At 43.8% G+C, this 26,198-nt stretch overlaps 1 protein-coding gene across 4 annotated transcripts; it reads left to right on the top strand.

The window, feature by feature from the left end:
- The first annotated feature begins 1,726 nt into the window (after window positions 1-1,726).
- On the top strand, window positions 1,727-25,818 carry LOC309707959 (NLR family CARD domain-containing protein 3-like). 4 transcript variants are annotated; one of them, XM_082535591.1, is made up of 12 exons: window positions 3,548-3,595; window positions 5,111-5,226; window positions 13,105-13,224; window positions 13,304-13,387; window positions 13,838-13,954; window positions 16,212-16,284; window positions 16,435-16,636; window positions 16,761-18,558; window positions 20,712-20,882; window positions 21,827-22,000; window positions 24,449-24,495; window positions 24,629-25,818. In XM_082535591.1, exons 3-12 carry the CDS (start codon window positions 13,148-13,150, stop codon window positions 25,156-25,158), a joined length of 3,273 nt encoding a protein of 1,090 aa, XP_082391717.1. In that variant the 5' UTR covers window positions 3,548-3,595; window positions 5,111-5,226; window positions 13,105-13,147; the 3' UTR covers window positions 25,159-25,818. The 4 variants fall into 4 exon arrangements, with proteins under 4 accessions (XP_082391715.1, XP_082391718.1, XP_082391716.1 ...); XM_082535589.1 differs by lacking the exons at window positions 3,548-3,595; window positions 5,111-5,226 and adding an exon at window positions 1,727-1,815; XM_082535592.1 differs by lacking the exons at window positions 3,548-3,595; window positions 5,111-5,226 and adding an exon at window positions 3,391-3,483.
- Window positions 25,819-26,198: the final 380 nt, after the last annotated feature.

The raw sequence follows: 26,198 nt of genomic DNA, 5'->3' as shown, positions 1-26,198 counted from the left end.
AGTCGCCTGACGGTTTGCCAGAATCTCTTCAGTCCGAAAGTCTTTTTCCATGGCCTCTCCGAACACCTCCCACAAACAAGTTTTTGCTTCAGCCACTGCCCGCGCCACGTTCCGCTTGGCCTGTCGGTACCTATCAGTTGCCTCCGAAGTCCCACAGGCTAACTAAGCCCGATAGGACTCCTTCTTCAGCTTGGTGGCTCCCCTCACCTCTGGTGTCCACCATTTGGTTCAATGGTTTCAACCATGACAGGCACCAACCACCTTGCTCAATGCAGCAGCTTCAGCAATGGAGATGCTGAACGTGGTCCATTCGGACTCAATGTCCCCAGTCTTCCTCGGAATACTGTTGAAGCTCTGCCGGAGGTGTGAGTTGAAGATCTCACTGACAGGAGTTGCAGGTGAGAAGTTCAGGATTGTGTTTGGAAGTAGCCAACCATAGGCGGGTCGCTCCTCAGGTAGAAGAGAATAGTAGATCCCTGATCGCCGACACCAGAGCCATGCCAGCTTGTAATTAAGTGAGTGACACCTCGGATCTTGGTCTGCATTGGCATAAAAAGCATGTCTAATAATAATAATAACAATAATAGTACCAAATATAAACAAACTTTAGAAAGCTTCAAAATAATGATTTTAAGCTTTTCAGACCTTTCTCTTGGCCAGGGCTGGGCAATTAATTTCTATAGGTGGCCACATCAAAAATCTGAATAGTGTTGTAGGGGCGAACCGCTGATAACTTTAACTTAATGTGGCTAAATATTTAATTTCTCCCATTTCTCTCCTACTGGTAATCAGAAGTTTAAGAATATTCTGTAGATATTTATGTAAATGTATGAATTGTTATGTAGGTTGACATTAAAATAATCCTTTAAAAGTAATAAACAACTTTAAAAAATCATTACATCACTGTTTTATTTTAACTAGTTAATCTTCACAAATCTGCAGTATGTTAAAGATTCTTTAGAATATATAAAATAACTTTATACAAGAAGAAACAAGTGCTTACGATGTTTCCATTCAGCTCACTGGTTTAATGAGAAAAATCCAGTCTGTCTTGGGCTTGAACAAGTGCAGCGAAATCTGGCTGAATGTCTGCGTTGTAACCCTGAGAGGGGATCATCAGATCAGAGGATCTGGATTTGTTGAACTTCATCACTGAGAATGTCTGCAGGTAGATCCAAAGAGGGCTAGGATGCTCTGAGCATGTCTCCTCATGTGTGGGAAGAGTAAAACTCAGGTAGTGGGACAGACCTGTGAACATCACTGGGTGCATTATCCACACTACAGGAGAAGAAACCATGTGCTTCAGTAGTGACGGTTCACTCTCAAACGTTTTCAAGTCTTGAAGTTGCCTTGAAAACTCGCCATGCGGTGCTTCTACCGTGGAACCTGTGAGGCTGATCAGCTGATGGCCTCCTTCAGTGTTAGCATGTGAGTCAGGATATTGTCCCCCAATTGAGTTGAGAGAAGTTGCAACTTTCACTGTGCTGTACATTTCAGGCCCTTGCATTGCACTTTGATATTCATTTCATTTATCTGAGCAGTCACATCTACAGAAAACCAAGGTTGTCAAACCAGTCTGCATCTGAAAGCTTATTTCTACCTTATTAAGCTTATTCATAAGCATTTCTGATCATGCTTAACTTTTCATCACTATGTGCTGCTTTTACGCGACATGCCTGTGCATGTGTGGTATTTTATCTTCCTGGTGTTTCCTCGATGAAATGGGCGGAGAGAACAAAACACAGCCAGAGAGCATTTGAAGCCACACAACACGAGCGTGGAGACAATTCTTCCTCTGCAGATTTTGAAGGCACCGTAAGTTTCCCTTCTTTCTACCTTTAAGCTTTTATAGATTATTGATTAAACAGAAAAACACATAAATTCTTGTTGAGTAAACAATAAAACCTGAAGCTCAGTCACAAAGCGTCAGTTTCTGTTGGGCGCTGCTCACATACAAACACTCAGGAGGAAGTGCTCGTGCACGCTGCTGTTATTTGCAGGTTCAGTCGGTTTTCTGCAGCTGGAACTCATAAATCCATGTTATGCAAATCTTCTGTTATAACAATGTAAGTAATGTTAACATCTCTGTTTATCATCTCAACTGTAGCTTTAAGTTTAAGCATTGATGTTAGATGTGCAACCCTGACTCGTTGAGATTATTCTGTTTACCAAGAACAAGTTTGCACTCGTTGATGCGAACGTCTTCGCTCAGCAACACCTTTGTCACAGGCTAATTGGTCCATTGTTCTAATTTGTCATGATAACTACAGAACAACATGGTAAAGATCAGCACATCGATATATTGAACTAAACATGACTGGATTTATAAACAGACTTCAAACATTTCAGTAACACACACACAGTCCACACACCTCCTGCTTTTGCTTTCATTTCTAACATCAGATCTCCTTTTTTCACCAATCTTCTTCCTCTAACAAGATCCTCAGTCTGCCCCTGTTTCTTTTGTGGAGGCAAATCCATTCTGCGTTTCCTTCAAAGCGTCATTTCCACTTCAAAGCTGTGAAAATGTGTCAGATGAAGTTCCCTCTTTAAAAAGCAATGAAACTGTGGCACTTAGTGACTGAAACCCAAAACACATCATGTTTGTCTGCTGGAGAGACGGATCAGGGCGGCCTTCGTCGCTGTGATGTCATCAGCCTTTGAAGACTCTGTCAGGACAGTGACAGGAAGTGACCTCAGTCTAAAGGTCATTTGTGGAGCTGAGCTGATGCACAGCATCAACATGTTACTGCAGCTGAAAAGTAACAAACTCAGATTAAACAGTTCAAACAAGTCGAAGGCGTTCCTACATCAGGGAGCAAAGACGAACTCCACACACACTGACACCTCTGCAGTGACACGTTCAACACAATAACATGATGCAGGTATGATGCTGACCTTTGACCTCAAACCCAGAAACAAACATCACTGATGTGTCAGTGTACAGGGACTGTTATCATAAATGTGTGTTCGTCACATTAATCTCAGCTCAGATGTTTTATTTTAGCTGGAGGCTCAAACAGAGCAGGGAGCTCATAAAATATAAAAGCAGAATTCAAAGAGCTTTTAATAACTCAACACGATGCTTCAAAGTTAAAGGAGCTGGACTGATGTTCGTGCACATCAGAAGCTTCAAATATACAAAAAATTTTTTATAAAAAGGTAGCAGGAGGTCAAAGGTCAGAGCTCCTGTGTGTCTGAGGGCGGCTTCACGCTGGAGAAGGATGAAGGAGTCTGACCTGAGCCAGTGTTTGACATGAACACATCAGCACTGCTGTCAGTGAGCCTAACGACAGCCGTTAGCATCATTTCAGTGTTTCTGTGATAAAAACACTTCCTGTCACTGTGGTGGTCACAGTGACATCATGCAGTTTGTGTTTTGACCTCCAGAAAACCAGCAGACATAAATCACCTTTGGACAACCTGCCAGAGATTTGGGAGTTTCCCACGTGCACCTGAATGCAGCACTGACAGTTTCTAACGGTAACATTACACAACCCTGTGGGTGTTTCCTTCCTGCTCAAACTTTACTTTCTCTTTCCTGAACTACCCGTTTCTGCTGACTGATCGTCTCCGTGTGAAGCTCCGTGTGAAGGTAACCTTAGCAGTCTCTAATGTTTCCTGGCTAACATCAGCTGTGTGCAGCTTAGTTCCAGCACACATCTGCCGCTCCATAGTTCACGGTAACGGACTCACAGCTGGACCAACAGGCTGTTGGTTAAGGACATGTGCTAAACACACATCCTTCTTTCAGTGTGGGCGTGACTTTGTCTTAAAACACACATTTAATGTCCTGTTTGTAGTTCGAAGGAAAAACGACTCCATGATGAGTCAGTTTGAATGTTTTCAGTGATGATCTGTAGAAAAATAGCAGTGAAGACTTTTTCAGTACAGGGTGAAGTTTGTGGTTCAGGTTTTAGCAGCTCTGCAAGTGGAAGGTTTGAATCCTGTTTTAAGGACTGATGTAAATTTCTTGCCGATGGGCATTGTTCCCTCTAAGCTGCGCCCTGTGCGCAATTGCGCACTGCTGGCACGCTCTCTGCGTTGCGCACAAAAAAGAAAAAATCTAACCTGACTTGAAATTAAAATGAATACTTTAACAATCATGTTTTGCAGTGTTAGTCAGTGACTGACTGCTCCTGTATGGGATTAGAACGATGCCACCTTATCCCGTAGTCCAGCCAATGATGCGATTCACATTCATATATACGCAGTAGTGATGTGTCGGTCGCGAACGAAATGTGTCAGAGCCGGATCTTTGACGTGAACGACGCGAGCCGGTGTTGTGCTTTGCGCTGGGCAGAGGGGGGAGGGGCGGTAGTTACAGTCAGTAGCACAGGAACAGAGCGGGAGGGAGACAGAGAGAGCCAGGGACAACAAGGTCACATTAGAAAGGTATAGTAATCATCCACAACTATTTTCAGTTGCAGATGATGGGATTTCCGACTCTTTTTAGAGAGCCGGCTCTTCGGGTTGTTTTGTTGCTTTAATTAATTTATTATTAACAATAATATAAAATTATGCACAAAAGGAATTATAATGTAAAAAAAAAAGAAGTCTGTTGTATTTATATATGTTTATATATAAATATATGCGGTGGCCCCTAGAGACAAAACATGTACAAACTGCAAAACACATTTCTAGCATGAACTGAACTTCCAAAGCAGAGCTACTAGATCACTTAAATTACACAATTGAAAGCATGATAGCATGTGTGTATTGTTTGTGTATTTGTACACAAGCACTCATATATATTCAAATAAGTTAAAAAAAATGTTAATTTACCTGTTACTACCACACACCAAATCTGGTTGTTGGTACTTGCTGGCTTGTGTAGCCACGAGGTAACAAAAGCTCAACACTGCCCCCTAGCATCCTGGAGCACTGCTGTTGTGTTTTGTACGTGCTTCTGAGTTGCTGATGGGTTCCTGTTGTCTAAAGGTTGTTGCTCCTCACAGATCACAGTGTTTTCAGCCTTTGGTCAGTTTTTGCTGTCAGAACTTTCTTGATGTGATAGATGTGCAGCTGCAAACATCTGGAGTTGGTGGGGATGGGTTGAAATATTGACACTATGATCAGCAGCTGAGCTGAACAGCTGATTTCCTCTCAGTGTTTCAGGATTCAGAGACTTGTGGAGACTTCTGATCACTTCCTGTTTAAAATGTTCGACTTTAACCCTTTGTGTGAAATGAAGCTGCTGACTTCAGAGAGGGTTCAGCCTTCACAGTGAGTAAAAGAGGAAAGACATGAATGTTCCTGTGCTCCCTCAGACATTTGATTACACTCAGACAAACAGCAGCTTCACTGCATTTAGTTCATGTTTGTCTGTTCAGACACAATCGCTGTTGTGTTTTAGTGTCTCTGCTGGAACTACACAAAACTCCTTCATTGACCCAACACTGAGAGAGGCCCTGCAGCTGAGAAAGTACCAGAACACAAAGAGAAGGAAAGACGTGTTTTCAGGAGCTCAGAAGGAACCATTTCAGTTTCTTTCCACTCGAGCAAAAGTTCAGCAAAGCAAACATTTAAAGATCAGAAAAGATCAAATCTGTCAGATGTTAAATAAACAGGAAGATGACCGTTGACCAGAGCAGGAAGAAGACGACAGTCTGAGGTTTCACTGTTTTATACTGCACCTCACACTAAACAGCTAACAGTCACATGACTGTGACCACAGGAAGTTGATGAAACCACCTCCTCTGTTACCAAGCAGAAAACATGAACACACTCAGTAAACAATGATGACTATGAAGTTCTTAAAGTGAAATAAAAAAAAACAACTAAAAAAACTGTTAAACTTGTAACTGTTTAAAGAAGAAAGCTGAGACTTACTTCAGTCGCATGGTGCTCCTCTTTTTTCCTCCTCTCTTTTTTTAGACATGAGGTCACATGACAACTGTTAATGAGTGGGAGGGGCAGCGTCCCGCCGCCTCAGTAAAACTGCCCTCCTGGCCAACAGGGAACAAATCAGTGAGGATCAGTTTTGCATCAATTACAACCAGGCCCAGGCCGTATCATAGCGTTCACGGTAACACCGGAATAATGTTGGGCAACGATAAGAAAATGAAATATGGCGATAGAATATGAGTAACACGCGCATGCGCAGTGCCTTTGTTTTCATACGCACATGGCGGTGACGGAGAAGGAGAAGGGCGAAAGCGGATCGTTGAATGAAACGATGAACCAGAACTGGTTTGTAAAAATGCTGCAGCTTCACTGGTGTGGAACTGGTTTAGCTTTACCATCAGATACACAACAAAGCACATGTTTTTGTAAAGCCTGCAAGCGGGCCGTCGTTATTACCGTACAGATTTTATGTCCTACACGCTGCTCAAAAATCTGTCAAGAATGTTTTAGTACGACTTTGCTAAGTTACGGAGCATTACAGCTATCGTAGGCTGGAGCCTCGCGGAGTGATACGTACGGTGCTTCAACATAATATTACATGCACATAAAAAAACAGCTGCTTGTTTAAGTGAAAATCAGTGATGTTTTTTGGAATAATAAAGTTGTGGAGTTGTAAAGTATTTTGTGTCGCGTCAGTTATATCGTTATTGCAAATTTTCAAACATTTATCATGATAAATATTTTTGGCCATATTGCTCTGCCCTAATTACAACATGGAGTGAGTTCAGTATGGATACGAGAGCATCTGGATTTTGAAAAGTGGGCTGTATGCACCACTTTGAACTGGATTAAACAGTGGAGAGCACATAATGATGTTGTGTTGACATGTGTGAGTATACAGGCCCATGTCATGTCCAAGTCTTCTTCCCATAATGTTTTGCGTTTGGCTCAAGAGGCACTCTATTGGTTGGATTCAATTGTTGGATAGTTCCTAATAGTGGAGGCTGGTGGAGGCGGGGGGCTTGAGTCTGATACCTGGGAACAAATAAAGTGCCTGGCTTGCAAGTATCTTAAAGTGTGTGATACTGGTTGACTGTATTTATTACCAAGTTGTGCAAATGACAGCAGAAGCTAGAAGAAGGGTTCATCCAGCCTGTTTTACATTCTGGTGGAATTTCAAGAATGTTAAGTTTAGCTAGAAAGTCATTAATTGCATTGCAGTCAGTTTGTGACTCTGAGGTGTAAAGCTTTTAAATCTGGCCACTGAATTTATTTCATTTGACGGACTAGTTACACAATATGGGATCAACAAGAAAAGATTTTTAGAATATCAACAAATTAAATCCATAGTAAAAAAGAAATTTAAACCGGGTCAAGTTGAACTACAAACACCACCAAGTGTGGTTCAATTTCTTACTCTTAAAACCCCCAAATTACTATACAAAATATACAGAATGCTTTCTAAAACAGATGAATCAATATCACTTCCTATTGCAAAATGGGAAGCGGATTTATCAGTTAACTTAAAAACCTTTCATCTAATTAGAAATCCCAGTCTTCAATTAATTCAATACAAAATATTACATAGAGTGCACTATACAGGTCATCGGATGTTCAAGATGGGCTTTACGTCTACCAACAACTGCTCACACTGCCAAACCAATTCACCGGACAATTATATCCACGCTCTTTGGTTCTGTCCACCAGTTCAGAAGTTTTGGCGCGAGATATGTGAAGACTTATCAAAGTGTCTGAAATGTAACATTCCAACTTCCCCCTTAGTGTGTTTGTTGGGCAGCTTAGATAATGTCACTTCAGAAAAGAATATCGCCCATATAGTTTTCACTGCCCTATGCATAGCCAAGAAAACAGTCCTCATGAACTGGAAAAATAAAAATAATCTTAATTCTAACCAATAATTATCTATTAGATTACATTAGTCTTGATACAGCCTCTGCCACCACATCAGATCAATTGCTCTGGGCTCCTTTGATCAGCTCCATCACCTAGTGGGGGTGGGGGGTCATAGTTTGGTCCCGCCTTCACTGTTGTGATTGGTGTGGGGGTAGGGACAGGCTTAGGGCGTCGGGGGGTTCCCCGGAGGCATCTTCCTTGGGGGGCTCAACCCGGGGTAGCGGTCATGTCCGGTTAGGGGCTCTGTTGGCTCTCCGGTGACTGTTTCCTCGCGGCTGCGTGCAGCGGGGCTAGGGGAGGGTCTGTGCTGACGGACGTGGGTTACTGACCTGGTAGCCTGGCTGCCCCTGGGTGGGTCCGGGATGGGCGTGAGGTTCTGGGGGCACTCCGTCTCTGGGCTGGGGCCCGGGCCGGGCCTCGGGGGCTTGGATCCTGGTTGGTGTGTTGCCGGGGTTGTGGGCGGGTGGGTGCATGGGGGCCCATCCCTGGAGCGGGGTGCCGCCGGTGCATCGAGCCACCTGGGGGGCTCTTCAACTGGTGGGGGAGATTGTCACATCTTGCAGGAGCTTTCCTCTCCTCAGGGACTCTCTGCAGGAGGGGGAGATACAGGAGAGGTGGAGGAAGATCTCAGCCTGGGTGTTTATTGTCTTATGTAGTCTGGAAGATGAGTGGATGGTGGGGTGGGTGCAGTTTTCTCTGTGGTGGGGTTGGGCGGACTGTCCCGGGCTCTGTGGGGCCGGGAGGCGCTGCTGCGCTGGGCCCCGGTCTGGATGGGCCTGGGCCCCCTTTCCCTGGCGGGTCGCGGAGTATGGGGGTGCCTACTGGGGTCAGTGGGGGAGCTGGCCCCAGGGAGGGGTCACTTGCCCCTCCCTTCCTTCCCTCCCCATCTCCAGCTGCCTCCCTCTTCCCGCTCCACCACAACCACCCACACATGCAGGGCCTTGGAGTAGGGGTATGTCACCAGGGTGCAGAGGAGGCTACCCCCCCCCCCCCCCCCCCTGTCCCCTTCTGGCTGCCTCTGCCTCAATTTTATCCCACAACTTAGACATTCACATTACTCACACTCTCATTACACATACATATAGGATCTTGGGGGTGGGCACGATACACGGAATCCAAAGTACCATCAGGGTGTACAACCTCACCCCTGGCGTCGTTGCCCACTTCTCAATTTAAAATACACGTAGACATTGAGGGCTAGCAGGAGGGACTATGCGCTTACCTGCTGCTCTCTGGCAGGTAGCTCCATGCCCTCCTGGGTTTTAAATGCACCTTAGAACACACATGCATCAACACTACAATGAGCGGGTGGAGGGAGGTTTGGAGTCTTCTCTCACCCCCATTCTCTGTGGCCTGCTGGAGCGGGGGGGCTAGGAGGAGGAGTTGGCCGTCCGACTGCGGTCTGGAGTGTGGGGCCTCCCTGCTGCTGCGGAGTCGGGGCGGTCTGCCTCCCCCCACCGCAGGGAAAAGGGTAACACCACCTGGGTCTGGGTGCAGTTCCCCCCTCCAGGGGCAAGGGTACCTAGACCCGGTTTGTAGAGTACGCTTGGGGAGTGTGATCGTGTGTACAGTGTCTCTTTATGTCTGTCTCCACGTTGGTTGAGTGTGGAGTAAGTGCATATGAGACCATGAGGGTGGGAATGGATGTTTGTATCTGTGTGTGCCTGTATGTCTGTGTCTATATGTCAGGTTGGGTGTCAGGCGCCACCTCTCTGGGGACATCTCAGGCCCTCCAAGGTTTGGAGGCCTATCTCCCCCCACCACCACTTCCCCTGCCAGTGGCGGACTCCCTCAGACATCGGTGCGTTGGTGGTTCTTTGTGTCCGGGGGTGGGCGTCCAGGTACACACCGGCTCACTCCTTGGCGGCCGCTTATCGGGGCCTGGAGCCTGGGGCTCGCTCGGGCCACTTCGGAGGTGGGGTGCCCCCGGCCTCTCGGCCTGGGGCTCGGTCACTCAGGCACGGCTGGCTGCCGGCGGAGCTCACGGGCGCGTCACTGCAACTCCCCCTGGCTTCTGCTCCGCGGCTGCTGAGTGAGCCCTCATCTGGGACTCTCCTCAGCTCTTTCCGGGACAGTGGCGCAGCTGCCCCTCTGTTGGTCTTCCTTGGTCTCTTGTGTTCTGGGGGCCTCTGGATGTCTGGAGTTTTGATCTCCTCCATACCTGCTTCATGCCCTGGAGGACGGGGCTGTGGCCCCCCCACACCCTCTAGCAGATCATTACATGAAGGAACCTTTTAAAAAACAAAAAACAAGCGCGTCCATGCTCACAGGTGTACACATGGGTGATCACACCCACAAACTACACCCCTTTTGGCTCCTACCTCAAAGCACACTGTGTTCTGTTGATCTTATGTGCTGCACAATAATGTTTAATATTTAGTATTTACTGTCATATTCCCATATATCATTGTGATGTTGTTTATTCTATTACTCTTGTTCTCTTCTGCTTGTTTTCTTTTTTCTTTCTCAGCAGGTGATCCAGGTGATCGATATATGCATTTTTTTTTCTTTTTTTTTTTCTGCTCATTCTGTTGGTTTTTGGTTTTTGCCCTTCTCCCCCGTCCCTCTTCTCAGCTGTTTCTCTTTCCCTCTTTCTTTCTCCCCTTCTTTCCCCCAGTCAAGTCTGTCCCGTATTCAGCAAGTGAAAATAAAATAAACAATAAAAGGTGAATCAAATGGACCATTACGGCAAGGCTGGGATGGTCAATTTGGTAAAGTAAATCCGTTGGGCATCTTTCTTTGCCTTTAGACAACAATTCTGATGGCAAAAGAACCAAACGGGACAGGCAAAAAAAAAAAAAAAAAAAAAAAAAAAATCTGGCCACTGATATAGTCCTTAAAAAAATCCCATACAACAAGGCTGGAAGTCTCTGGAGAGGGGCTAGTGGCAAAGTAAAACCTTATCATGCTGGATAAACTTTACAAACTTGTCTCTTTTCTTTTCCTGTCCCGTTTGGTTCTTTAACCGTCAGATCTGTTGTCTGAAGACCAACAAGGAGACCCGATGGATGCCTTGCTGTATTGGTCCATTTGATCGACCTTTGTTGTTATTATTTATTTTATTTTATTTTCAGTTGTTACAGACGGGACAGACATGAGTGAGGGATAGGAAAGGGAGAAAGAAAGATGAAGGAAAAGAAAAACAGGAGGGAAGAGGGACAGTGAGAGAGGAAACTTATAAAGAGAAAGAAGGGAAAAAAATCTCCTGGATCAGCTGTTGAGAGAAAAAGAAGAGAAAACAAGGAAAAAAAACAGAGCAACATACTAAACACAACACCATCACGTTAATCTAGCTAAGTGTGAACAGCGGTAAATACTAAATATTGAATGTTGTTGTGTAGCAAACAGGACTGACAGCGCACAATGTGCTTGGAAATGGCAGCCAATAGAGGTGTAGTTTATGTCTATGAACAGACATGAACAAACTTCTGACAGAAGGGTTGAATTGAAACGCCGTTGTGCAGCTTTTGCAGTAAGATGTGGAAGAGACGGAGTAAGTGGGGCATGATCTGAAATAACTATGCTATCGTAGGCACAGCAGTGGACCTGCTACAGATAATTAATGTAATGTATGGTGCACGAGTGAGAACTAGAAGTCTCTCTTGTGAGGATTTAAGCTACACTAAACATCACACATTCCATATTCAGATAGAAAGATGTTGTCACAGCTTAGTAATAATGCTTTGTGAGGCTTCTGGAGTCTTTGGGAGCCTCTTAAAGCCTCACCTGTAGAACATAATGTTCGCCCGTTGATTAAAGACCTCAGGATTGTAGTCTTCCACACTACAGATTGTTGCGCCTCAGCAGGTGAATTTCCTGCTCCTCCAGGCCCTCAAATGATGAGGTCCTCGGTCTGGTATCGATGGAGACGAAAGATCACCGGGCAGGGCGGGTGGCCCACGGGCAGCTTAGCTGCAAAGGAGCAATGTTTTCTATCGAGCTCAGGTGGAGATGGAAGCAAGTCTTTGCGCAGTAACTCACAGAGAAGGTTAGAAAGGAAATGAGTGGGGCGCCCATTCTCAGTGTCTTCAGGTGATCCGAGGATCTGAGGTAACTTTTATGCTACAATAAGCATAAAAGTTACTGTACGGCTATCATTTGTTAACATGACGCTTGTTCCTATACATGTAGTACATTTATTACCAACCCGCTGGTCATTCAACATGACTTCTGAGGTCTTAATCCAGCTCAAGATGCTGTAGATTCCCGACAGTAACAAGCTGGCAAAACGTAGTTCTATTAATCTGCACTCGATTACTCTGGAACTGGATGTAAGTCCCGAAAAACTGAATTGTTGAACTGAAACTGAAATTAGTCGAGAGCTACATTTTTAAAGGATAAAATACAGTTTCAGAGCAAATGAATTCATTTTCAAAATATAAAATTCAATTTTAATTTAGTGACTATCAAACAAATATAATGAATTTCAAATTATGCGAATTTAAATTCAGTTTTAAAAAGCATTGATTCAAGTTACAATTCAGATTCAATCTGAGCAATTCAAATTTAACTTCTTCAAATTCAGTTTCTGATGGCACAAAGTTCTGCCCACAGTTGATGTTTGTGTATTCTCTGTAACACCTGACACCAATTATCTAAAGAGGATTTTAATTTTTACAACAACCAGCGAATGTCTTAATGTGTGACTGGGTGAGGGAAAGACTCTACAATAATACAAGTAAAACAGAGAAAACCCAACAACTCTTCGTAATATTCTGATGCCTGCAGACATGCATTTACTATGATTATTATGATTGGGTGATTTGGAGGCTGAAATCAGCTCTGTGACACTTCTCGCAGTGAACTGATGAAAGCAGTTTGTGACAGAGGAAACTGTCTGGCTGATTCTCAGAGATGATATTTGGACATGTACTCTGTTACTCTGAGGTGTGCTGCTGTAAACGATTGTGTACTTTATTCTTTCCATACGTGCCAGTGCAACTCCGACTCAGTTTGATCGTCTGTCTCTGAACATTTACAGTTTTTATCAAATGAAAGGAAACAGGAAACACAGTGCAGTGAACGCTCTGCACAAGAACAACATTCAGTTTATTTCTGTAATGTGAACGTTATTTTTCCTCTCATTAACATGATACTGTCATAAGTACATTAATTAATAACATAATGTTGATAAACTGTGGTTGTAGAAGTCTGTACAGTCTCTAAGAATAACGCTGCTTGTTGCTGTTATTATTGATCCCTTATTGATATGTGATGGTCAGTCCTACAACTACAGCAGATACCTCGTATTATCTGCACTCAGATGGAGCAGATCAACACATCAGACACGACCTCTGCAGCTCTCAGCTGATGTGCACATGAATGATTGTGTTTCCTCTGCAGGTGAAGGTAGAAAGTGTGTGTGAGCTGATTTGGATTGAGCAGCATGGATCAGTGTGAGGACAGAGAGGAGGGAGCCCCTCCCTCTAAAAGAGCCAGAGAGAGCCAGACCAAAGCTCAGAGGTGAGATGACCATCTCTAACTGTCCATGACTCCATGTCACAGCTCAGCACTCACATCTCTGCTCCATCATTATTCACAGGAACCCACCTGGACCTCCACCCAGAGAGCATGACAAGTCTAAAAGCCCTCCCATAGAAGACCTGCCTGTGTCTGCTGCAGAGAGGTGAGCTGTTAGTAACATGAACTCTGTGCTGTCAGTTTGTTGTCTGATGTAAGTGATGATGATCTTTTTGCTTCGTGGTTTTTAAAATGATCTAAAATGTCTCAAAGGACACACAGGCTCAGCTGTAACTGTCATTTTTATCTGGTTTGAAGCCACATTTTGACAGAATTGGCTGTTTTTAACTATTTATTTTAAGAAGTTGTGGAAATTTAGACATCAGACATCTGGATCCTGAACTGTTATAGAAACAAATGCTAGCAGTGGGTAGTTTGACTTTAGCCTCGTGGCTAAACTGACCAAAACCAGCATGCCCACTGCCAACACTAGTTTGGAGTTTCCTTCTGCTCATGCTCAGCCTGCAATCCAGTTTGTCTTTAGGATGATGAAGGTATCCTAATCTTCATCAGCTTCTGTAGCTGCAAATTAAAAAAAATGTTTCCTCCCTAACAGGACCCATGGGAGTCCAGCTGGACTTGAAGCTGGACCCAGCTGTGTGTCCTTCAAGAGTGACCGGTCTAGACGTCAGCCCATTGATTTTAAAGTCCAGCAGGTGTCTGCTGCAGAGAGGTGAGCAGCTAGTAACATCAACTCTTTGAGAGCTGATTTAACTGCTTGGTGTTGCTGAATGTTGTTATACCTCCTCGTTTATCTGTTTGTGTAAGGTTTGTGGTGGGAGTAAGAGGACTGGGTAGATCTGGTGGACTCTGTACATTTCCATTTGTTTTCTGTTAAAAACACTAAGTAAGCAGGTTGGTGCCACCTATGCAGTGTTTTTCATCTTATGAATATTAAGATTTTTCTGTGTTTTTGTTTCGTTTTTAAGAGTAGAGCTCTGCCAGGTTAGGGTTAGTAGGTCTGACATTCAGCTGCAAATCATTCCAGTGTGGGCTGAAGGCCATCACTCGATGAAGCCAACAGAACCACATCATCTGTGAAAACCAGAGAGGATATTCTGAGACCACCCAAGTGAAAGCCTCGTGGCAATTCTGAACAGAACCGGTGACAAAGGGCAGCCCTGACAGAGTCCATCACCCACTGGGAAAGAGTGCAACTTACTGGTCCTCCTTCTTAAAGATGGGAACCACCACAGTCTGTCAATCTAGAGACACTGCCCCTGATAACCACGCAACATTGTAGAGATGAGTCAACCAACAAAGCGCTAGAACGTCCAGAGTCTTCAGGAACTCAGAACGAACCTCTCTTGAAGGTCTGCTGGAGGTGTTAGTTGAAGATCTCACGGATATATCGACAAAACATTGAGAAACTAAAAACTATAGAGCATCTCATTCATTTAAAAACAAAGTTTATTGTTTTAATTACAAGAAACCTTCCAACACTGTAACTGACTGACCCATTTTAAAACGAAATAAAGCAGGAGGCCCAAACCATTGCACATACTGGTTCTGTATAGCACAAACGTTCTGCTACCAAATGACACCTGAGCATCCTGACTCAGGGTTTGAACGATTCATCCCATCGTCTGATCCAAACCATATTGTTAACGTTAATACAGGAACCTCTCTGTGGTTTGTTTATGACAAAACTGTGAGATTTCAACCTCTTGGATATGAATGTGGTTGTTTACCAGGACACAGATGAGTCAGAGACAGTTAGCAGCTCTGTACTCGTGTCCAACACGATGATCCAAAAAATGGTGAAGTTTGAGAGACATAATTATCTACTTCAAGTATCCGGTCGTTAAGTGATGACGTGATGAATCCTACTTCCAGGCCTAAAGTAGTCTGCGTTTAATATGGCTTTTGTGTTGTTAACATGTTTAATGTTTTGTATTTTCTTCTATTTGATCTCAAAAAGCTCCTAAAACAGTCAGTGATCACTGTTGACCTCCCTCGGCTTTTATTACCGCTAATCATTTATTTAAGCTCAGTTTTTAAAACCTTACGATGTAACTACAGCCCAGCCCATGCAGCAGTATATGAACGACTAACCTCGTATTGTGGATGGATTATCTCAGTTGTTCTTCTGGCTGAAGTTTGGTCCTTTTACAGCATCCTGCCATGCGATTACATTTGTTCCTGACCACCGAGAACACTCACGTTAACTTTTATTGAGTGGAAAAAAAGTTAGCTTGTTTATATTATGCTAACATAGCTGTGTCGCTAGCGGTCACGTAGCACATCATTAAATAGCAGCTAGCCCAACTTCAGTAACCCTACAAACGTCACTGCTGTTTAGTTTTCTGTCTTCATTTATGCTGGAAGTGATAACAGAGCTGTACATTTGAATTTGTTTCCAAAACCCCGCAGTCAGGACATGCTATATTGTATTTAGATAGAAGCTAGCGAGCTAACTCCCTGCTAACTTCTAACTTCGTTAAATGTCATAAATTCCGTTTTCATGGATGCCTGGATGTTAAACTCAATTGTTACACCTGGTAGAGCAGAACGCTGATCATTTTATTAAAGATGAAAGACTTTAGACAGTTTTTCAACTCTCAGTAATGCCATAGTGATCGTTTGATATATGGACCTGCAGCGGAGTTTAGACCCAGACACGGCTAGTGACATCAGACTTAACGACCGGATGGTCGTTGAGCTGAGAGAGGAATTAATCATATCTTAGACGATTGATTGTTATTTAACTATTTCATTATGTTTTCTTTACAACTGTCATCCAAAGAGAATTTGTTAGCAGCTGATGTTGGCTTTTAGTTGGGAAACTTAAAGTAAAAAGAAACTAAGCTGAGCTGTTGATTTTTAGTACGATCAGCTGAAATCATAGCCATATACGACTAAGAGCAGTCATCTAAATAAATGTCTTTGTCAAAATATCACTGGCTGAATTGATGATAATTCCTCCACAGAGTGGACCAGGAGAGCTCAGAGGTTCAACGTGGTCAGACTGCCCATCAAACACAGCTGGACTCCATATTTATGGTCTGTACATGTACAACAACTACTTCTACATCTATTCTGTTCACAGTCATCTCCATGCTGCTCTTTGTAGACCAGCGGGGTGTCAGTGTGTCCAAAATGGATCTGATGATTTCAGTCTGATTGGCTCATTCATAAAGTATTCTGTTCCAGCTGCTGGAGGACAACATCATCACGTTTGTGAAGAACGAGCTGAAGAAGATCCTGAAGCTTCTGAGTCCAGATTACCCAGAATGCTTAGAGAGTCAGAGGGAGGATGATGAGAAGAGCAGAAGCAGAGAGGCATTTGTGAAGATCACAGTGGACTTCTTGAGGAGACTGAATGAGGAGGAGCTGGCTGACCGTCTGCTGCGCAGTAAGAAACAGATAAAGATTAGAGCTGGTTAATGAATGCTAAATTAACTAATATCTTGCAGATGGACAACATGCATGTGTACTTAATAAATTCTTGACTGAGATTTAATTAATTTGTTTTTTAGAAATTCCCACTGAAGGTTTTCAACATCATTTCAAGTCTGCACTGAAGAAGAAGTTCCAGCATGTGTTTGAGGGCATCGCTAAAGCAGGAAACCCGACCCTTCTGAATCAGATCTACACAGAGCTCCACATCACAGAGGGAGGGACTGCAGAGGTTAATGATGAACATGAGGTCAGACAGATGGAAACAGCATCCAGGAAACCAGACAGACCAGAAACAACCATCAGACAAGAAGACATCTTTAAACTCCCACCTGGAAGAGATGAGCCAATCAGAACTGTGCTGACAAAGGGAGTGGCTGGCATTGGGAAAACTGTCCTGACACAGAAGTTCACCCTGGACTGGGCTGAAGGCAAAGCCAACCAGGACTTCCAGTTCATGTTTCCATTCACTTTCAGAGAGCTGAATGTGCTGAAAGAGGAGAAGTTCAGCTTGGTGGGACTTGTTCATCACTTCTTTACTGAAACCAAAGAAGCAGGAATCTGCAGCTTTGAAGACGTCCAGGTTGTGTTCATCTTTGATGGTCTGGATGAGTGTCGCCTTCCTCTGGACTTCCACAAAACTACAATCCTAACTGATGTTACAGAGTCCACCTCAGTGGATGTGCTGCTGATAAACCTCATCAGGGGGAAACTGCTTCCCTCTGCTCGCCTCTGGATAACCACACGACCTGCAGCAGCCAATCAGATCCCTCCTGGGTTTGTTGACATGGTGACAGAGGTCAGAGGGTTCACTGACCCACAGAAGGAGGAGTACTTCAGGAAGAGAATTGGAGATAAGAAGCAGTCCAGCAGGATCATCTCCCACATCAAGACTTCACGAAGCCTCCACATCATGTGCCACATCCCAGTCTTCTGCTGGATCACTGCTACAGTTCTGGAGAATGTGCTGGAAACCAGAGAGGGAGGACAGCTGCCCAACACCCTGACTGAGATGTACATCCGCTTCCTGGTGGTTCAGGCCAAAGTGAAGAAGGTCAAGTATGATGGAGGAGCTGAGACAGATCCACACTGGAGTCCAGAGAGCAGGAAGATCATTGAGTCTCTGGGAAAACTGGCTTTTGATCAGCTGCAGAAAGGAAACCTGATCTTCTATGAATCAGACCTGACAGAGTGTGGCATCGATATCAGAGCAGCCTCAGTGTACTCGGGAGTGTTCACACAGATCTTTAAAGAGGAGAGAGGACTGTACCAGGACAAGGTGTTCTGCTTCATCCATCTGAGTGTTCAGGAGTTTCTGGCTGCTCTTCATGTCCATCTGACCTTCATCAACTCTGGACTCAATCTGCTGGAAGAACAACAAACAACCTCCAAGAACTCTGACACAAGAGAATCTACAGAGAAAAACTTCTACCAAACTGCTGTGAACAAGGCCTTACAGAGTCCAAATGGACATCTGGACTTGTTCCTCCGCTTCCTCCTGGGTCTTTCACTGCAGACCAATCAGACCCTCCTACGAGGCCTGCTGACACAGACAGGAAGTAGCTCACAGACCAATCAGGAAATGATCCAGTACATCAAGAAGACGCTAAGTGAGAATCTGTCTACAGAGAAAAGCATCAATCTGTTCCACTGTCTGAATGAATTAAATGATCGTTCTCTAGTGGAGGAGATCCAGCAGTCCTTGAGTTCAGGAAGTCTCTCCACAGATAAACTGTCTCCTGCTCAGTGGTCAGCTCTGGTCTTCATCTTACTGTCATCAGAAAAAGATCTGGATGTGTTTGACCTGAATAAATACTCTGCTTCAGAGGAGGCTCTTCTGAGACTGCTACCAGTGGTCAAAGCCTCCAACAGAGCTCTGTAAGTAAATATGTGGTCATTCCTTTTTGAATTTGTGAAATATTCAAAATAATTCAGCTTTTAAAGGTCCTCTCGAGCCTCTCGATTATCAAAGACATGTCTTTAAATTGCTGCATTCATCTTTCCCTGACTAGTCTCCTGGTTCCTGCTGCCATAAACCTTCCCCACAGCATCCTGATGCCACCACTTGTTCACCTGTAGAGATGGTATTGGCCAGGTGATGACCTTTAGCTGGTTTCCTTTAGACACGACATTTGGCATTCTGGCCAAAGAGTTCACATCAGATCTTTGGTCACCTCTCTATTTGCTCTGAAATGCTCTCTCAAAAATGGGACCGTATATAAACAAGCCTGTGCCTTTAAAAATCACAGCCAGTCAACTGGTGGACTCTATTCAACTTGTAGAAATATCTAACAAATGATCAGTGGAAACGGGATACACCTGAGCTTAATTTTGAGTGGCATGGTTGTGAATACTTGCTTATACTTGCTTATACGTTTTATTTATTTATTTTTTGGTTGTTTCATTTTAAATAAGTTTCTGAAAAATTTTCAAGCAGACTTTTTTTTTTTACTTTGTCACTATGGGTTGTAAACAGCACACGGCAGAACCAACCACAGTTTCACAGTTTGCATCCTGCTGTATTTAACACTTTTTCCCGGTTGCTGTACACACACAGTCAGCTGCAGCTCCACAGCTTGCAGCGTGAGCCGGGATTGCATATGCCGTACAGGTGAGTCCATCTCCCCTACAGCGGCTCAGCGATAGGGAAGTGTGAGTTCAGGTGGCTACCCACGTATCCGTGGCGCTGGTGACGGGGGCCACCCATGTGGCAATTGCAGATGTAAGCAGAGGCTCCCACGTGGCTTGGCAGGTGGCCGGCATGCAGGACCACTTGGCGTGCTGACCTCAGGACACCGCTAGACCGGCCAGCACGGTGACCTCAGGAGTAGCACGACCCTTGCACGCTTCGACCTCCACCACCTGCTTTAGATGCCCTTCGCAGCCCCTCCTCGACCTCCACCTCTGGCTGGAGAGGCCCCTCGCGCTGCCTCTGGCCGGTCCGTGAAGACACACCTGTCGCTCTGCGGCCCTCCTCCGGGACCATGACGGGTGCAGGCCCCTGCCGGCCAACAGCCGCTCCCACCCAAGGAGTGGGTGATGGGTGCGCTGACAGGCTGCATCCTGGCTGGTTTCACCCTGGAGGCCAGAACAGGCGCTGTGCAGTTGAGGGTCATAGGTGGGGGTGGCGGGGGTGGCGGCCAGGAACTAATCTGAGCTGCTAGACTCATGATTCGCTGCATCCGGGAATCGGATCAGTTTTCTAGTTCTTCCCACGGGTGGCGAGACACCGCTGCCTGCCAGCTCGGCCACTTTTTGGGCCAGCTCCTTCCCTGGCTGGCCCGGTCTTGGGTCTGCCACGCCCCCTCCTGGGTTTTGGCGCCACTGTAAACATCACACGGCAGACCCAACCACAGTTTCATGCTTTTCAGCATGCTGCTTTATTTAACAGCCCAACACATACCAACAACAACAATCTAATGACTAACAGCACAGCCTTTTAAGCCAGCAAGGCATGATTGGTGTGATTCATTTTGGAATGAGGCTCTAACATGACAACTTGGAGAAAACTGAACTGCTGTGAATACTTTCTGCATGCATTCTAGATCTGATCCTTCAGCCTCGTCTCCGAGATTTGCTAGCCTCGTGTTTTTCACTCACAATGTTGTCTTCAAGGACAGGAGTTTTGTTCTTTATATCAATTACACATACTTTAGTTAGCTAATCATAGCTCAGTTTATAACTCGCCTTCAGTGTAGTCTGTTATCTCCTTTTTCATTTCTGCTATGAACTTTCCAACAAGTGTGATCATACCAGAAGCTTACTGACCAAAAGCATCTGGTGGAGGTGCAACACTTAAGTGTCCCTTAGAAGAGATTTGTTTGGGCCAAGAAAGTGACCAATAGTGCCTTCTGTTTATGCCAACAGGTATATTTAGACAGAGCTTGATTTGTGTTTTCACCAAGAAAATTTAAAATGTTTTATTAAATTTGTTTTAACTCAAATTTTAGATTCTTTTCTTAACCATGAATTGGGTTGTCTAGGTTCAGCATTTACAGTAATTTAATCTTATCACAAATCTTGCTTTTCAGATTGAGTGGCTGTAACCTTTCAGGGAGAAGCTGTGAAGTTCTGTCTGCTCTCAACTTCCAGTCCTCTAGTCTCCGAGAGCTGGACCTGAGTAACAATGACCTGTGGGATTCAGGAGTGAGGCTTTTCTCTGCAGGACTGAAAAATCCACATTGTAAACTGGAATTTCTCAGGTCAGGAATCAGCCATAAAACATTAAATTGTATTAATATTTAAACACCTACCAATCATATAATTGTCAAATTATTTTTGTTTAACCTTTTGCATAGTGTTAGACTCTGGGTACTGTAGACTTTTTTCATATTTCATATTTTTGCATGTTTAAAAAGTGAATTCATTCACCGTCCATTTAGAGAATTTAGGGCTATTTTGTGCTTGTGATATACTAATTCCCTTTCATTGCTATGAATGATAGATTAAGGAAAAACTGCAGGAAATGCAAAAAAGACCTTGAGACATTGAGAATAGTTACAAGTACCTGGGAATCCCACAGGCAAATGTGGCTTCCAGGAAAGCTGCAACCACAAGTTCTGAGCAGTCAGCCGAATGGGAAGAACAAGATCTGGACAATCAATACCTATGCCCTTCCCCACTGGTGAGATCATCAGTTGGCTAAAGGAGGCGATAGAAAAAGCAGATGAAGACAGCCATAGTGATAGATGTAGCTGAGTGATAGTAATATGAGAAACCTGAAAAATACGACGGGCTGTGAGATGAGCTCAAAAAGATGTCGAGGGTGAAGGAAACAGTGGTTCTCTTGGTAACTGGAGCAGCGAGGGCAGTGACCTCCAAACTGGGCGAGTGGCTCCAGCAGATCCCAGGAATGACGTCTGAGATCTGCGTCCAGAAGATTGCAGTCCTAGGAACAGCAAAGATACTGTGCAGAACCCTCATGGCCTTATCACTGTGAAAGACAAAGCTGGCACCGCTGATTAACAATGGGCAAAAAAATCCAACTAATTATATCTCATTATGTGTTCTCAATTGCTGCTGCTATAAATAAAGCTAACATTAACTGAATGCGTGGAATGGGTGCGTGGCATTCAAGCTCAAACAAAAGAAAAAAACAACAACACAGCAACAACAAAAAAGTGTTCACACGTTGTTCTGTCTGCAGTCTGTCAGGCTGTCTGATCACAGAGGAAGGGTGTACGTCTCTGGCCTCAGCTCTGAGCTGCAACCCCTCCCATCTGAGAGAGCTGGACCTGAGTTACAATCATCCAGGAGACTCGGGAATGAAGCTGCTGTCGGCTGGACTTAAGGATCCAGACTGGAGACTGGACACTCTCAGGTATGGAGAGAATGTCTGATAGAGGAGGATGAATTTTAATTTCCTCAGGGAATGATAGAGTTCTCTGATTCTCTCCCTTTCACATATATTCTACGTGTGAATCAAAGGAACATGTGTTTCGTTCAGCCTGCTATCCCACAGCTTCCCATCCAGTGTGATACTCAGCCTTTCAGCCTTAACTGGAGAGCAGTCTTCTGGTCGAGTCAGTGCTAAATCAGCTGTCGGCCTTCTTCACGTAGTTACTGGGTCTTACAGACAGACGCATCAAACAAACAGACATTTTATATTCTAAAAGGATTCAGTGTTTCTTTTGATAATAAAAGCCTAAGCACCAAATGAGCAATACATATTTAGCCCTTCTACTTCTCAACATCTGGGGCTCCAACTTATCTCTCGACTCAGTCCTGAGTCCTCCTCACCCGACCCCAACCAGCAATGGCATCTGATAGTTTGGTGGCACGTGTTCGTCCTTTACTGCCGTTGTTATCAATCTGTTTATAAGAGTCCTCAAACATGAGATCTGACAACATCAATCCCAGAAAATTCTTTCATCTCATGTGACAGTTTCCATAATCCTTCCGGTGCCCTGGTAACTGACCCGTCCAGAGCTGTATAATTTGAAATATACATACAACAAGCCGACCCAGGCATTGGACACACCCAATGTGTCCAATTTTTTGCCAAAAGCATAACTAAAGCTATCCTGATCTGGACTGTCATAACTGACGTTGACATCAACTTTTCTGACAGTCCAGCTATTGCATTCCTGGTCAGGTTAGCCCATTTCTGCACATTGTAATGAACATAATTAATACAGCTAAAATCCTTATTGGGTGTTATGCAAAGTACTATAGACTCAAACCCGTTAACTGTTGGGTTTGCCAATTTATAAGTAAGTAACGTGTACTTATTAAGCGCTTTTTGTAGACAGGCCGTCACAAAGAGCTGAACATGAAGGTAAAAATAAACAGAACGCTAAGTATCCAAACTCTCTGTGAATGGTACTCATGGACAAGGCCCATTTAATCAATGGCCCTTGATCAGTGGTTGTTGATCAATGGGGATGAGAATTTGCATAATTATGATACTGACCTCCCAGCCCATTGTTCCTTCAGTGGGCTGGTTTCAGTCATTATGCAAATTTACTGTTTATAAGGTTGAAACCTGCAGTCAGCTGAGACTGAAGACGTCACCTGGATGATGACGAAACGTTTCTCCCACAAAACGCTACGTCCAGATGAACAGAATCAACTTTTGGAGATTTACTTACCTGGATGATTGAGAAATGCATCAAGAAGAACACTAAGTAACAAAACAGACAATATAAACAATACAAAAGGTTAAAGGTAAATAAAAAAGGTAAAAGAAATGAAAGCGATCAACAGAAGGCTTTGAATGAATTTTTATTCATCTGGAACTCCTTTCTGTATCCCTGTTGATTTATATGTGCTGAGAATTTTGTCTAATATGGACCGTCTATTCCAATTTTTGGACTGATGTACCTTTTGTCTTATAACTCTTACTGGCAGTCCCAACCTGACCATTGAGCAAGACACTGACCAGGCACTGGGCAATACCAAAACAAATCAGCCTTTATATCAAAGATCTGGAAGAATTTGGCCATAAAGTAAAATTCACGGTGCCGTCAGGGCGTACGTCCTCTACTTTGGTATCCAGATTTCGATATAAACAACAGGCTCTGCTTACCTTTATTTTGAAGGCTTTCTGTGAGCTGAACCGAAACCAGTTGAAAAACTCCGTCAGGGTCGCCACTTTGTTGTGTTCATTTTTCTTTCTTAAGGAAGGAGAACGACTATCTTTGGAAAGATTTTATTGGCTTCAGCAGTTGAAGTTACAAGTTATTGCGTGCTGGACCTCAATGTGAACACGCGGTCTGCTTCACAAATAGGATGGCCCTGTAAGCATGAAATACAGTTTTATACCGCGATGTGGTGCTCCTACCGTCTCCCCTGCGGGTCTTCTCCACTCCGTCCATGTCTGACCTTGTCCTACCATCTGCTTCTTTCCTGGAAAAAAGGAAAAACACCTCCGTAGCCTAACCTTGTTGCACTAATATTATCCAGCAATTCTTAGCCTCTTATTTTCTACTGATTATCTAAATCTGGGACATTGTGTTCGGACTTTCTAAGCCCAGAAAAAATATCCCCGTGACTCTAACTCCACAATTGATGTGTAAGCATGTTTGCAAGCTCTACATGTCAGTCTTAATAATTCAATTTAAGAATATTGCTGAATTAATGCGTTTGGCCCTTATTACATGGAGTGCCACATTTGTATGAGCACAATAGGAAGGTGTATAAACCATCAAGCAAAAGCAGCTTTATTTAATCATTTTCCATCCTAACACTATCAGTCTGTGTATGAGAGCCATGTAATGTCCATGTGTGCATGCTGACTGTGCTGCTCTGACCCCCCTCCTCCTTTCAGGGTGGAGCCTGCTGGAGAACAATGGTTGACACCAGGTCTGAGGAAGTGTAAGTGTGTTTTTAAAGGGATTCATGAAAACAAAGCAGCACACATTCACATCTCTGATCCATCATCTGTTCAATCAATGAACAGATGATGGATCAATAACTGCAGCTGGATTGTTTTTGTTCTCTCCATCAGATTCCTGTCAACTCACAATCGACACAAACACAGTGAACACAAAGCTCCAACTGTCCGACAACAACAGGAAGGTGACACATGTGGAGGAGGTTCAGTCGTATCCTGATCATCCAGACAGATTCGATGTTCGTCCCCAGCTGCTGTGCACAAATGGTCTGACTGGTCGCTGTTACTGGGAGGTCGAATGGGGAGGACTGGTTGATATATCAGTGAGTTACAGAAGAATCAGAAGGAAAGGAGAGACGTACAACTGTGTTTTTGGATACAACGATCAGTCCTGGAGTCTGGACTGCATTAAAGATGGTCCTGATGCTGTCTGTCACAATAACAATCGAGCATCCATCTCCTCCTCCTCCTCCTCCTCCGTCTCTAACAGAGTAGCAGTGTATGTGGACTGTCCTGCTGGCACTCTGTCCTTCTACAGAGTCTCTGACACTCTGATCCACCTCCACACCTTCAACACCACATTCACTGATACTCTTTATCCTGGGTTTTGGTTAGAAAGTGGTGCCTCAGTGTGTCTGTGCTGAGTGTAAAGAGGGTCGTCTTGTTAGAGAAACACTGACTGTTGAACAGTTCAGTCTGTACATGTCTGTCTCTTTCACTCACAAACGATTTTCAATTCTTTTTTTTATTTAGTTTATTGCACCTTTTTCCAATTTATGTAGTTACTACAGACTTAATGCATACATATTATTACAATTTGGGATGTAATGGTTGTATTGATGTATAGCAACTTGAAAACTAACTTACCTTAAATATGTTTATTTGCAATCTCGAGATTTGCCGCAGCTTGAATTACTTTCTACTGAGTTGTAGCAGCGCATTTTCATGTGGTGTTCTCTGTGTGTTTGAACCAAGTTATGTAATATTTGCATAATTTGAGTTATTATATATTATGTCATGGACATGTATATGCATGCATGCATGTGTAGGTTTATCGTATTAGATATTGTTTGAGTTTATATTAGTTGAAGCTGCCTCCACCAGTGTGTGAATGCGAGAGAGAATGAATAGTGGTATTGTAAAGCGCTTTGGGTGCCTAGAAAAGCGCTATATAAATCCAATCCATTATTATTATTATTGAACCACTGCTGGTGTGACATATATTTAGTCTAATGGCAACATATGTTACTACAAACTGCTGGCAACACTGAGCATTGAGGTGACAATAAACTAGCTGACTGTGACAGCCTCTTGTCCTCCTTCCTGTATTCTGACCGATACACCATCTTGTTAGCTGAACCTAAAAGAACCAGCCCTCGCCTACTACTTACATATGGTGTCCAATGTGTGCCAAAATTGGGCCGGGCTGGAAACACCTAAACATTTATTAAAAGTGCTATAATTTTTTTACTTTTTCACTTTAGAAACAGAAATTTTTGCACAGGTGATCTTTATATGTTCATTACTGAATTTCTGGATTAAAATCTGAACTAAAGCATATTTTTAAAAGGTTTTTATGCTGGAAAAAATAAATAAATTAGGTGAGGAAAAAATCTATTTAATGTTTCTGTGTTCCAGCCTCGGTAACTTTGACACAGTAACATCAGGTGCAATTTTTACATCT

Source organism: Aulonocara stuartgranti (genome assembly GCF_965226115.1).
Source record: "Aulonocara stuartgranti genome assembly, chromosome: 6".
Taxonomy (NCBI): domain Eukaryota; kingdom Metazoa; phylum Chordata; class Actinopteri; order Cichliformes; family Cichlidae; genus Aulonocara; species Aulonocara stuartgranti.
The sequence above is the reverse complement of the archived record's forward strand: the minus strand, read 5'-3'. Positions and strand labels throughout refer to the sequence as shown.

Coding starts and splice junctions, on each gene's coding strand:
- LOC309707959 (XM_082535589.1), top strand. CDS start 13,148: ATGGATCAGTGTGAGGACAGAGAGGAGGGAGCCCCTCCCTCTAAAAGA. Junction 13,225..13,303: donor AGCCAGACCAAAGCTCAGAG/GTGAGATGACCA, acceptor CATTATTCACAG/GAACCCACCTGGACCTCCAC. Junction 24,496..24,628: donor GACACCAGGTCTGAGGAAGT/GTAAGTGTGTTT, acceptor TCTCTCCATCAG/ATTCCTGTCAACTCACAATC.